The 14,520-nt window shown below is 36.0% G+C and overlaps 1 protein-coding gene, 1 long non-coding RNA gene and 1 pseudogene across 2 annotated transcripts; all 3 read right to left on the reverse strand.

Annotated features, from left to right (window-relative positions):
• Positions 1-2,339: 2,339 nt before the first annotated feature.
• Positions 2,340-3,855, reverse strand: LOC122307059 (annotated as a pseudogene).
• Positions 3,856-5,081: 1,226 nt separating this feature from the next.
• Positions 5,082-11,324, reverse strand: LOC122306538 (protein FAR-RED IMPAIRED RESPONSE 1-like). The gene is made up of 8 exons (XM_043118964.1): positions 10,594-11,324; positions 9,855-10,509; positions 9,643-9,732; positions 7,280-7,343; positions 5,818-5,928; positions 5,655-5,704; positions 5,373-5,430; positions 5,082-5,287 (listed from the first exon to the last, which is right to left on the reverse strand). Exons 1-8 carry the CDS (start codon positions 11,322-11,324, stop codon positions 5,091-5,093), a joined length of 1,956 nt encoding a protein of 651 aa, XP_042974898.1. The 3' UTR covers positions 5,082-5,090.
• Positions 11,325-12,226: 902 nt separating this feature from the next.
• Positions 12,227-13,973, reverse strand: LOC122307231. Its single transcript, XR_006241668.1, has 3 exons — positions 13,887-13,973; positions 12,474-12,548; positions 12,227-12,356 (listed from the first exon to the last, which is right to left on the reverse strand). It is a non-coding gene; the product is annotated as an uncharacterized LOC122307231 (long non-coding RNA).
• Positions 13,974-14,520: the final 547 nt, after the last annotated feature.

Consider the following 14,520-nt stretch of genomic DNA (forward strand, 5'->3'; position numbering starts at 1 on the left):
TTAGATCAGATACGCATGAGGAAGTATAGAGGCAGATCAATCGGTTCTCCTCTTGCTATTCATAATATAAATCGAGCTCGTTCGATGCCGAAGTCAATCTTACGTTTCCTTGGATCAATATTATATGATACAATCAATTCAATATGCAGAAAAATGAAATACAATCAACCTGTTTGATCACATTGCTGCCATCATATGGAGGATCTAAATTGTCATGCATCAATTGACGAATCTCATTATGCGTCGGACTATCATCTAATAGAGTCTCGTCCTCGCTGGCATCTTCACCATCTGTCATTGCAGTCGCTTGTTGTGCAAGGCATGCACCAAGCTCACGGGAGATGCCAATAAAGTCAGCTATAATGTCTACTGATATAGAAATAGTCACTCCCCAAATAATGAACGAGAATGAATATTCATTGGCATCCATCTAATCCATAGCCCGATAAAACCCATTCCAAAACATGCCACCAAACAAATGGAAGAAGTTTTGTGATATGTTTGAAGATGTAGCATATGTGGTAATTTTGCTACTTTCTTTCTTTATTCTATATGTTAGATTTGTAAAAGCATATATAGTAATAATGCTTTTTTTTTCTTGTAGCAACGGAGTACTATCAACGTACAAAGCAAATTTAGCAATACATCATCTTGTAGATTCTAGATCTTTTCATCGACTCCAAAAAAAATTGGCAACTTTATACTACTCATCATCACGCATTAACATGTCAACATTGATTGAAGTTATAAAATAATATATTTTCCTTTTGAAAGAACAAGATAGTTAGATTGAGTATAATTTGACCCAATTGTACGTTAAATTCCATACAAATCATGATGGTGTTTGGACCAGTCCTGATGTAGAAGCAAATTATGTAAGTTTAATATTAATTTACAAAATAATATTTATGATATTTATATTTTCTCTAATGATCTTTCTTTTCTTTTCTTTTCTTTTTTCTTTTTTTTTTTTTTTTGTAGGAGAAGATGGTTTCATTTCTAGAAAATGCTATTATTGTATCTACTGAATCTTCTGTTAACGATGTAGATATATTTTCTCAAGTTCTTGGAACCCGTTTTGGATATTTGAAAGGTTTAGGACATTGCGTGATGCCTACCTCAACCTCATCTTCTTCTCAAGTAAGATTGAATAACAGCTCTCGGGAGTTAGAAGATGCAAGGCTCGAGATCAAATAGTTCAAGTCCAAACAATGAGAGTTAGAGACTCAATTAGATCAAGCAATAGATATAGAGGCACGATTGGAATAGAAGATGGAGATTTAAGAGCAAAATTTTTTGGAACAGATGCTATTAATGATGTCGGCACAAAATTTTATGTCACCACCGACTTAGAACTTATTTTCTTACTTTGTCTTTACTTCATTTTTTGAAAAATTGTGATGTTTTATATATATATATATATAAATGAAGTTTTCTTATTTTTAAATTTGGATTGTACAATATCATGGTTATTGTTCGAACGTAATATATTTAGTTTGAACAAGAAATGACTATTCATTAATGTTCGAACACATTTCTCATACATTCGAAAGAGAAACCCAAAACCATTCAAATGAAATTGAGAATCATTACTTCGGTTCGAATAGAAATAATAAGACGTTTGAATGTTACACACTATTTTTAAAATTTGAACACATACTTTTATGTTTGAACAAATTTGGTATCATTTGAATAACAAATTCGTTTGAACAAGTTTTTAAATTTGAACGTTCCTCAAGCATATTCAAACGGGTTATTTATATTCAAACAAAAACCCAATTGTTTGAACAAAAGTAAAGTGTTTGAACACTGACTTCATTCGAAAAGGATCAAATAAATTCGTGTCATTCAAATTAAATTTTCATGACGTTTGAATAGATACCCGATTGTTTTAACATATTTTTGCATGTTCAAACAATATATTGGGACAAAACTGTTTTGTCCCCAAAATAATTTGTGTTTGAACGGGTCAGTCACATTTCATCCATAAAAGTACATTTTTGGAAAAAAAAATCGTCTCAAAATACTTTTTGAGACCAAATTTGTCGTCTCTAATTCTATATTATTGGGATGAAATTTTAGTTTTTGAGAGAAATTTCGTCCCAAAAAAAAAAAGAAACTCATTCTGTTATATGTAGTGGCGCGCAATATCCTCAATACACAGAACCACAGACCAATCGGATACAGTAGATCATAGTATTAGAAATATACTCCTCCATTGTTTGAGAAACAAATTACATGCAAGATCATATATATAAAGTAATTATTCTCTAATCAACCATTGTTTATTACATTATATATTTGTGAATAATTGGCATCCTTAATTAATATTTAATCTTCTATCGCTCAAGAGGTGGAACGCTATCATTTGTGTTTGCCACATAGGAGATGAGATAATCGGCCTTGTACGCAAAATCTCTATAGAGTGGAGGACTACTGCATTTAGCAAGAAGCGATTTTTCAGGTCCAATATGGCAATTCTCAGAGGTATAAATGAAAGTAACCCATGCCATACTCCCAGGAAAAGCTCGAACGACCTTCAACAAAAGGGTACCTGTACCCAAAATCGACACAAGTGGGTAGGTAGAGAATACCTAGGGACGCGAGACATGACCGTGCAACGTTTTTTTGTGTCACAACCCTATGTTCAGCACTGCGTAGCTTCCCATTGCTGATCTACATGATCATTAATCAGAACAACATATTAATCTTGATTCATTTAAAGAACTACTAATTGATCTCATCTAGTGAGTGATATAAAACATCAACTTGATCATGCAGACGTTAATGATCAAGAATAGGGATTATGTTATCCCTGTAATGTGTAGCCTACATTAACCACGAAGGCATTAGTGTTAGGCTCAACACCAAGCCATTGTCCATCCCTCAAGATTTGGAGACCAGACACTTTTCCTTGGAGAAGAAGGGTTATGAGATTGGGATCGCTATGTTTAGGTAATCCCAAGGTTAGACTTGGGTTCGGGCATGGAGGGTAATGGTTTATATACATTAACTCAACTTGGATGAGTTCATGATCCTCAAAATATCCAGCTTCAAAACCTAATCCTTCACAGATCAAATCCAAAAGCCACAAACTCAACTTCATCACCTCTGATAACTTCCAACCACCTCCCTGCCATTAATTATGCAACATATCAAAGAATTGAAATGGAAAATTTACAACAAGAACCAAAAAAAAAAAAACATGCATGATATGAAATTATCAATGCAAAATACGGAATTCCTAGATATTTAAACAAGTTTTTCAAGTCCACACGTACCGATACCGAGCTGGCTTCTCAGGCGAAAATTGAACATGTTCCTCAAGAGGATGACAAGGATGCCACAAAGTCTGTCCAATGATGGACCTTCTCTCTATCAAAATCCATGCTCGTATATAGCCTGCAGCTTTGCTTGGGGTCCTCAGAACATATGCTTTCCTTGTCCTTTGCAGGCAGCTCAAAGAACTCATTCACCACCTCCAAAACATCATGCATCAGTTTCTTTGAAACCCCATGATTAATCAACTGTTTTGTTTTTGTCATGTTCAAACAAAATGTATATATTGCATTAGAGGTCAATATAAGAAGAAATTATAAAGCATGCATCGTTCTAAGGGAGGATATTTGGGATTCATGCATGTATCGAAACCCGAAAGAATCCGAAGTCTTGGCACGCCTGCATAATCTATTTCCCCAGTTGTGTTCGATCTGAACTAAGTTCTCCTGCCATATCAATTACTTAAGTGGTCTCAAATAGAGGAACTTTAGCATTTCCAGGTCTACTTTCCGGTGGAATTGCGTAAGACTCCGGCACGAGTTGCAAATTTGATCTGCTGGATATAAGCTTCTCCATTTGCAAATTAGCTATATCTGTGATTTAGGGATATGCCAAAAGGGTTTTTGCCTTCTAGCTTAATGCTTTAGTCCTAATGATCTTCATTATTTTTATGGAGAGGAAACAGAAGGTCATTCCAATCATTGCATTAGTATATTCTTCCGGCGACTTTGCCGGTAGTTAACTTTGTGCTGTTGCAAAAATGAATGAACGAAAATGTCAACTCTATGAAGTTGAAATCTTAATATTTAATCGATACTTCCCTCAATTTGTAGTTGTTTAGGCCGTACCTACCTATGAAAAAATGAAAACTCTTATTGCAGGCATGATGCGGACGAATTTGCGCACCGGCAGCTGACGTGGATTAATGAAACATGGCGTTTTGGTCTGTTCCCGTCTTCATTGTAAATGAAACTGAAGCGCGTTGTTTTGGTTTTCACAGAGCGGGAAGTGAGTCTCTTCATTTTCACTTGGTTTCAGAATTGAAATTCTCCCCCCTTGCTATCAGCTTCACACTTTTCCGAAAGAAACCTGCAAACCAAGTATCGTCGAAGCTGACTGAAGAATCCCCCCACACTCATCGTTGAAGCTGACTGACGAACACGATCGAAAAGTTTATATGTAGTTTTTTTTTTCATTTCGATCACATTTATCTTATGATATATATTCGATCTATTCAATCTATTCGATCTATTATATATGATAAAATATCCCTAATTTCTGTCTTCATTTTGATTTCTGTTGGTCCTGAAATGTTATTGCAGGCGAGATTGATTGTTGAGGAAACCCTAAATCAAGCTTTTCACAGATTAACAGGTCTCGATCTCTCTCTCTCTCTCTCTCTCTCTCTCTCTCTCTCTCTCTCTCTCTCTCTCTCTCTCTCTCTCTCTCTCTCTCTCTCTCTCTCTCTCTCTCTTGCTTTATGTTATGTTATTCGATCTATCGTTTCTATCGGCTTTCCAATTCCATCTAGTTTTTAGTTCTTACGTTGTAGGAAAGAAAAGAAAGAATAGAAAGAAAGGAAAAAAAAATAAAGACTAAGGAACATCTAAAATTTTATGTGTGGTGGTATTATTAGTTCTTATGTTGTAGATGATTCCATACAACTGGTCATTTTACATTAAAGAAAAGAAAAGGCAGGCCACATCAAATCTTTTGAAAACATAGAACCATTCTCATTTAGACTTGGTAACTTTGTTAGCAGAAGTTGTTTGGTCTGTTTTACCCCAATGATAATAATTCAAATCTTATCATTATGTTAAGTTGGCACGGCAATTTAACATATGTTGGATGCCCTCTGTCCACATCTGTTTATCTACTTTACTCTTGCATTCAAATTCTATTACCCTCTCAGCTGTTTTTATCCCAAAATAAGCCATCTGTTCACTACCATCTTCCCTCTCCCTTCCGGGCCATGCTGTAATGTCACTGTAGACCCCAGAGACTGTACCTGTAATCATAGCATGACTTAACCCAACTGACAGGGGATAAGTAGGAAGAAAGTAGTTTATTTTTGGTTATGAAGCTTAGCTTACATTTCTTCTTTTTTGTGAATGTTCCTGCCATGTACTTGCTTTTCGTTTTAGCTACAATCTGTTGTCATTTCTATTCTCAGATAGGAAATAATGATTTACAAAGATAAGCAACACAAATGGTAGAGGAAAACAGATTTGCCATTTGTGATTATGCAACAGAACTAAGAAGAACAACCAGATTTACTAGGAGCCAAAAAAAAATTTTTGGGGTCTCTTGCCCCCCTTACTTTATTTTTTTTTTTCATTTATATAGGTCTATAAAGTCTCTTTTGCTTTTTATACCTGCCAGTTTGAACTTATATTGAAAGAAACTTGCTTCCAGTGTAGATCTCCTGCAATCGAAGGTTAAATATTAGAGGAACACATTAGTATCATAGCATATTTCTTTGACTGTACAATCACAATTGTGTCTTGGATAGATTTCATTAGGATGCTTGGGCCACACTTTTGGTAAGGTCAGCGTCCCAACCCTGAAGTTTGACAACCACTTCCACCTTTGAGTAAGCTAGTGCATCTAGAAATTGTCTCCTTGCCTCCTCCTTTGCTGAATCTTCATCTGCATTGAATAATTTCAACCAATGCGATTGACGAGTGCAAAATACGATATAAAAATGTTCACTACCAAGAGTGAGGGTTGTTAACATATGGGCCTCCAATGTGAAATTTAGGCTGGCCATCACAGCTGTATGGCAGACAAATTCTTAGTGGGCCACTATCAATCAAAAGATGGGGCCAATTAATATAGATTTGAAGGCAAAAATCAGTGGAGGGTAAGATTTGCCAATCTTTGAGGTGGCCATCCTTATCACTAGATATGGTTTCTTAATAACAATGGGAATTGCTCTCCAGGGGCTCATGGTACAATAAACTGTCATGAAAAGCATCTTGTTTAGCATGGAGGGATAACACACTCACAGTTTTCTCTCTTTTGGGTGGGGACAAGAGAGAATGGGCACCATCTAAGAACATTAGGTATAAAGACTTGTACACTAACCCAGCCCGTCCTCCCATTTGCACTTGAAGCAAGACCAATGATATAGTACCAACTCAACAGTAATGTTCTCTACAAAGTACATACTATTTGTTTATTAAAAATCCCAACATCCAACAAAACCTTCGGATAGAAAAGGAAAAGGAAAACAAAGAAAACAACTTTAACGTGAAGAATCCTAATCAGAAGTTCTGTTGCCATTTATTACAAATAGAACTTCAAGAGGACTTTTTCTAAGAAAGATAAGCTTTATTAAATGAGAAAAAACACCATCCAAGTGCACATAGTGTATACATCAGGTTAATCCAAATTGATGAAGTAAAAAGATCAAGAAAAACATGAACCAAGAGAAAAATAAAAATGATTAGCAATCCAATAATAAAGAGCATTAAAGAAGAACAAGGGTTGAAATCATTGTCCTTGTGCCGTCTTCAAAGCTCCGACCATTTTTGGCTTTCCACATGCACCACATTAAACAGAACAAAATCATTTTCCAACAGATTTTGCTGTGATAACTCTCAAAACATCCTTTCCGGCATGCTAATAGATCTACCACCCGACTAGGCATAACATAGTCTAGTCTGAAGTGATAAAAAACATCTTGCTAGTAAGAGATGATCCACGATTTACCCATCCCTTGTTAGAAATATTCCATGGTAATATTGTACTTGATTTGTCAGTAGTTTTTGTTGGATCTAATGCATTCTTGAGACTTGGTGATAAACCAACTAGTTAAAAAACTTACTTCACCACAACATAAATCAGTATATGAAATCATCAATTTTTTTGTTGGATCTGTATACTCCATAGTTACTTGGGAACATGATGAGTAAAGAAAAGGTATCATCGTCGATTTCGTCATCTTTTATTGTTAATCGCACATTGGAAAACAACCCAATGTGCACCTGTGGATCACCTGCTTCACTTAGAACATCAAATACCCGGCGAAATTTAGGGCGAGCATTCTTTGGGTGTTCAAACTACAATATGAAGGTACAAAAATTTGTTAACATTCACTCTAACTTGCATTTGGGTTTGACTAAAATTTTTTGTATTTATATTGACAAAATATGCTTCTTGTTTGGTTGATTGTACAGGGGTTACCACATTGCAACTTTTTTAAATGGGCAGATAGCGGTCAAGAAAGAGAACAAGAACTTGTAAATTTCAAAATTGAGCTATTAAGGAAGAAGGATGAGCTTCAAAAAACACAAGAGGAGTTTCAAAAAACACGAGAAGAGCTTCGAAAATTAGAGGAAGAGGTTCGAAAAACTATGGAAGAAGTTCGACATGGGATGGAAAAGGTTCGTAAAGTATAGGGGGAAATTGTCAAGATGGAGCTAGAAGTTCGGCGTCAACGCACACATATTTGTATATGTTGGGCAATTTTAATATTTGTCTATTTGTTTTATGTACGATCATGATAAAATACACACTAAGCTGGAATTGTGTGTACTGATATGAACACTTGCGAATCATTTAGAGTAGTAGTTATGCAAATGCCTACAATTTTGTGGGAAATATATGTACAATATTTTGGAACTTGTGGGACTAGGCTTGAAAGAGTAGGCTTGATTGTATATCTGAACTTATCTATGCAAAGTGGATGTAATCTTGGGTTCTCCTTCCAACATAAATTGTCCAGGTGCTCGCCTTGCCAACTTCACTCTCAATAGTTCATAAAAACGGACTCATCATGTCCGGTTGTTAATCAAAATTGGGAAATATAATTACATTGTACGCTTAAATCTTAGTTACATTCAAAACTGCATATATGTTAGGAACCTATCAAATGAATGCAGCATTTTAGCTATCACCAGATCTTTAATTGTTGCAACTGCCCTTTTTTACGCTTTGTTAATTCTGCCAAGCACTCAATTCGGGAATTCAAGCATCATCAAGAGATCCAACATAAAAACAATGCAAATTTTGGCAAGTTCCATTTATAACTTGAGTAATAAATGCCTGATGCCAAGAAAAATGATATCCTGTAAATTAACAATATCAATGAATCATGTAAAAATGGAACCTGGAAGTCTACAAATAGATTAATGTATCAAATCTGTTGATACATATCCATAAATCTGTGATCTAACGTGAAGAGCACCATCATTCAAGTAAAAGAATACATTTTAGAAATTAACTGATGAAAAACACGGAGTAGAAAAATCTGAATACATAGAGAACATACAACAGTTGATGCTCTCGTTTAATCTAAAACTAATTACAACGGCTCAAACTACCCATCAAAAAATAATTACTTGCGAACTTCCACCCAACAAAATCTGTTTACAACGGCTCAAGTCCACCCAAATATATAAAAATGTACATCATGGACAGATTTGTCTTAGCATGTCTTGCTCCACTAGTTTTGCAATACACCACCCATCAAGCACCAAAAACCGGATTGTTATATCTTTCATGGCAGTTTCTTGAGTCTCCTGCTCCACTAATGTTGCAATACATTATCACCTGAGTGCTTTATGAGCTGATCGACTCCCCATCCGCTTGTTCTTCGCACTAAAAGTCAATTTTTGTACATAACTGCCATGAAGAGCACCAAATCATATATAAAAGCTCAATCAATAGCATAAATTAATTACAAGCTGATTTAATTTAAACCACAAAAAAAAAAAAATAACAAGCAAATGGCATAGTGCCTAATCGCTAGCTAACACTCGACAATATTTAATAACAACTTTGGGTTATACTCCACCACATCAGCAGGCCAAAGAAGGTATACTCCTAAGTACATTTCTTGAGAATGAATGATTAATATTCTGATTTAAAAATACAACATTTTTCCACAAAACCATAAGTGTGTACTTTTCCTAAGCTCCGTAACCAAGCAAAATTCTATATGAATAACCATGTAATAAGCAATCTCACTAGAATGAGCACCATAAAAGTCTCTCATTGTGACGGTTGAGTCTCACACAAGCTATCCGGCTGGGTTCCATCCATCCCAAGCAAAATCTGTCCACATTACAATATCAGTTTTTATATAAGTATAAAAATACAACCCATCAAAACACTCATCAAGACAAATTTACACAGTATCACCAAGTTAAAGAAGACGCTTTACACTTTCTTGAGTCTGATTCACTGCAAACCCAAACTCGGTGGCACTAAAGTCTAACACTTCGGTTGTGTTTTGTATCGGCTAACAATACATAAGCGGAATATTAGATCAAATTAAAGCTATAGACTAGAATTTTTCAATATGTCCTTTTTAGCTAAAAAAAATTAAAGCACTCATTTTAAAACCCGTAAATGTACCTCAACTGGGACATTTTGTTGTGTTCCAACAACTGTTTGCCCAAATAAATTCCTGCACGTTCCAATAACTTCGTCTTCTATTCCATGTGGCTACAAAGCAAAAAAACCAGGTATATATATATGAATAAATTGCAATTTATATATGTCAGTTATATCACAACGTAAAACAAAGTTTAAAAGCTAAAATATTCAGAATAGTGCACTTAGTTAACCTGTTTACGCTTTCCTTTTTGACTAGCCTTCTTCGTCGTGGGTTTCACTTTCTCAATCATTGATTTTTTTCTAAGAGATGGAGGTCTACCTTTTCTTCTGACTACATGAGGACTCAACATTTTCTTAGAACTCGCATATGTGGTTGAGTTGGCATGAATCACTACAACCTTCGAGGGCGGCAAGTTGGTGCAATAGCCTAAGTTCATCGCATCTAGTTTAGTTAGCATATCCTCAGTGTGCTCATCACATGACGATGCATTTGTAGCTACTTCGTAACATTTCTTGATGATACATGAATATCTGCTAACTTCAGGCCTCTGATCAACTAAGTCATAATAAGAAGGTATAAGAGTGTATGTCCTTTTTATGTCTTTCCTCCATCGATTTAGTATGTACTTTTCAAGAACCGAACGGACTTTGTTAACTCTCATAATGCCTAATACATGTCTACACAATATCCCTCTCATCTCAAACAAGGCACATGAACACTTCACTTCGCATTCGGCCTCATTAAAGTACACTGTGTGAGTCACCTCCTTCATGAATTCATCAGCATTCACTTCACATTCTACATGGTACGTTGCAATTACACCATCCTTCCGGTGTAGAGCTGGAAGAGTTGCAAGCATCCCTATAACTTCTTTCTGAACTTCTCTAAATTTATTGCAAGTGTATATCTCTTGAAAAATCTTCTCAAGTGGAGAGGGAGAGACAACGGGAATTGTGACGTTGAATGACTGGAAGTCCGCCTCACTTTCACTCTCAATCTTCTTCCTCAATGCATTATCAAACTGATCGACATACTCTTTTAAGTTTGTTTTAGCATGAACATACCCATCAAAAAATGCATTCATGCTCTCGCTTCGTTGGGTTGTACTCATTCTAGCCCAAAAAACTTCTTTCATGAACACCGGTGCCCAATATGTACGCTCAGCGTATAAACTCTTCAACCACACATTCTCCTGCAAGTTGTACTTCGTAATCAACACTTGCCAAGAGCCCTCAAACTCCTCTATCGTGTGAGAGTCATACACACAATTTTGCAACTGGCTTTTCAAACCAGTTTTGTATGCACCATGTGAACCTAGCTTCTCTGGCAATTTCTTCAATATGTGCCATAAGCAAAATCTGTGTCGGGAGTTTGGAAAGGCGAGACTAATAGCATTTTTCATGGCTCGATCTTGATCTGTGATAATAGCCTTGGGAGCTTCACCATCCATACAAGTCAACCAAGTTTGAAATAACCATGTGAACGTTTCTGTATCCTCACTAGAAATTAATCCTGCCCCCAAAAGAATTGACTGACCATGGTGGTTTACACCAACAAACGGTGCAAACGGCATCCCATATCTATTTGTCAAATATGTCGTGTCGAATGTGACGACATTTCCAAAATATTTGTAGGTTGCCCTACTTCGTGCATCCGCCCAGAATACATTTCTCAACCGCCCGTCATCATCCATATCCATTACTGAAAAGAAGCCGTCATTCTTATATTGCATTTGAGTAAAGTACTCACGGAGGGCTCCAGCGCCACCTTTTCCCAATCAAAGGTGGCATGCCTTGTCAATGTAATTACAACAGTCTTTTTCAGTGAATGGCAAGTTCTCAAACCCACCCGCTTCTTGAACTAGAGAGGCAAAACTCTTGTTCATTCTGATCCCAACCTGATCATTTATATCTAGCACTCTCTTAACAGACGAGCTCACTTCTCTATTGCAGCGAAAGAATCTCGATTTTTGTGGACTTAGGCCGTGATTATGGGAATTGTTAACACTGGACACCTTCAACACCCCTTTTTCAAACATCACATTTATCCTTGCCTTACATTCTGTCTTTGATGTCGGACGCGGTCTCGTGACATTTGTCGTACGGTTCCGTGCCTTCCCACCACGAGCACAACCCAATGTGACATATCTAATGCTCCCATCCTCAAACTTATGACTCATTTGTTTGTTAATCCCAAAACCGGATTGTTGCCCATATCGTTTATAGTAAGAAAGTAACTCCTCTTTAGATTTAAACACCATTTCCAACTTCGGCTCCTCAACGATATCGGCCCCTTCAGTATGCATAGTATTTGTACCGTCGGACTGATCAGCATCTTTGACTTCAACAGTATCCCCAGACTGATCAGTATCATTGGGTTCATTTGTATCATGAATGGAGGGCGTAGACAAACTTTTTCCACTAGACTTGGGTGATATATGTTGGATTTCATCCACATGGCTTGAACTTGTCGACTGAGCACCAATCGGAGAGAAAACTGATGAGTGAAATGGGGGAAGTAGATTTCCCTGCAATTACACCCACAAAATTGATTACAAGCATTGATATTGTTAACCACTGTACTTAACAAATGAAGTTATCACCTGACTAGTCCATGTAGATGGGTTTGCATCAGGACGAACTACAAATGGTGGTAACCACGCCTGTGGCATTGGTAGATGGAAACCATGCATATAGTTTGACAAATCCGGATAAAATGATATTGGTATCGCCTAACATATAAAATAAAAATGATTATGAAACAAAGATGTACTCGTCGCAACTGCGGAACAAAACCAGTAATGATAATGGTATAAAAGCTGAATATTACAAAAGCGATAAATTCCTACCTAGGACAAAGGATTTATTGCTGGATCTGCGGTAGGAGGTGTAGAGGAAGATGCAGGCTCCTTCCCTTTCTCCATCTAGAGAATATTTTTATACATTAAAAATCAGCTTATGTAAATTATATATAATGCAATAAATAATTTGGAACTTAGCTTTATATTACCTATTTTCATTGGTAGCAGTATACAATAATAGATATTATATATGCTTAGAATAATTTATCATTTTGAAACTAAATTGATATGGCCGCAACTTTTTATCAAGAGGACTTAATACATACAACCATGCATGATTGCATATGTAGAGTTTATGTGCATGCTAGTTCTAGCTAAAACAGATATTAGTACAGAACTAAATAATAAGAAATTATGTCTTCAACGTTACTATTGAGCACGGTCATTTTTTCATAGTTTGAGTAAACCCAGCCCTTCTAGTTCAATGCTTGTATGTATGAATAGATGCATACTATATTTTTTTTTCTAAGAATAAAAAAAATTATTAAATAAAAATAAAAAGGGGTTACTATATAGATGCATACTATATTTTGAAACAAACTGTTCCTTGTTACTAAACTAAGCAACCCAAACACCGTAAGACATAGATTAATAGATTAATTTGCATGTCCAAACAGAGGTTAAAGAAAATCAAAAGCCTCAATCTTGCAATTCTGAAACTGAAAAATGAACACCCTCCATCAGATGGTGAGGATCAAAGAAACAATTGAAGGGATGATCTTACAATAAATCTAAGAGTCATTATGTCCAGCAAAATGTTTATTAAAAGAGGAGAAATATTTTGAAAAAATAAAAATTAGCAATAATTAAAAGCATGAAAGAAACAACAACCACAAGCATAGCAGCCAATATAATCACAGAGACTTCCAAGGACTGTAGCACGGATCAAAGACACATGAACTCTGATTCAAACCAAACATTTACCTATTTTTAGCTAGGAATTTCAAAGCATGCAAACACCAAAACTATAAACTACTCCTGAAGACTATCTTTCTCCACGTGATCACACACTCGAACATACCACATGGATTTGAACGGAGACAGAGATCAAGCACAAATAAAACATAGAAAAAGAAACAGTACAACAGAAATGAGAGGAAAAATTTATGTTTACAACCAACGTGAATTTATTCACTACTTTATGCATAAACTCAACGTGAATTCCTCTTTTCATGTTCTGAAGCACCAAAACAAGTTTTGCCTGCACATGAGAATAAATTCTAACAACATTATCCGAAAGCAGCATGTTGGTTGCTAATAATGCCCCTAAGACCATGTATAACACTTCTGTAATGTTTCTTTAATCTATGAGGGCCGATTATTTCACTACTTTCTACTTAACTAATCACCTATTATAAACTGTATAATCCATATGAAATCTAAACATGCAGGAAAAATTACCTTCTATTCCAACAAGCCTCCGACCCTCACTCTCGCCTCAATCTCCCCTATTTTTAGAAAACCAACCAACGCAGCCTTCAACCCTCCCTTCTTCTACTGGTTTCCTCGATCAGCAACTATATACAAATCAGTTTGGTTGTAAACTAAAATAAATAACACTTTGTAAGGTAAAGGAAAACACCACAAGAACAGCCAGAGTAAAAAAATGGTGAAAAGTTACATGCTTGTTTTCAAATAAACAAGAAAACAAAAAATACCTTTTCGGGAAGCACATTTTTACATGTGAAAGTCGAATGCTAGGTGAGATTCTCCTTCTGAGACTACCATGTACTCTAATGGTATAAAATGGACCGGAACAGAGGCCACTTGAGGAACCTGTCAAAAAAACAGAGACGACTTGAGGATCAAAATAGAGAAAGTGAGAGATAGATGAAAATAAATGTTAACTGATGAGAGGGTTGGTGGTTACACTGAAAATGGTGGAGAAGATTCATCGGAAAAAGTATGTGGATGGTCGGGGAAGAACGTCTCGCACGGCCTAGATGGGACGAAATGAGAAAGCTTCTGAAGGAAGCCGCATTTCCCTCTTTTTCTTGTTTTCTGTCCTTTTTTTTTTTTTCCTTTTTTTAACATG

This window comes from Carya illinoinensis, chromosome 4 (genome assembly GCF_018687715.1).
Source record: "Carya illinoinensis cultivar Pawnee chromosome 4, C.illinoinensisPawnee_v1, whole genome shotgun sequence".
Lineage (NCBI taxonomy): Eukaryota > Viridiplantae > Streptophyta > Magnoliopsida > Fagales > Juglandaceae > Carya > Carya illinoinensis.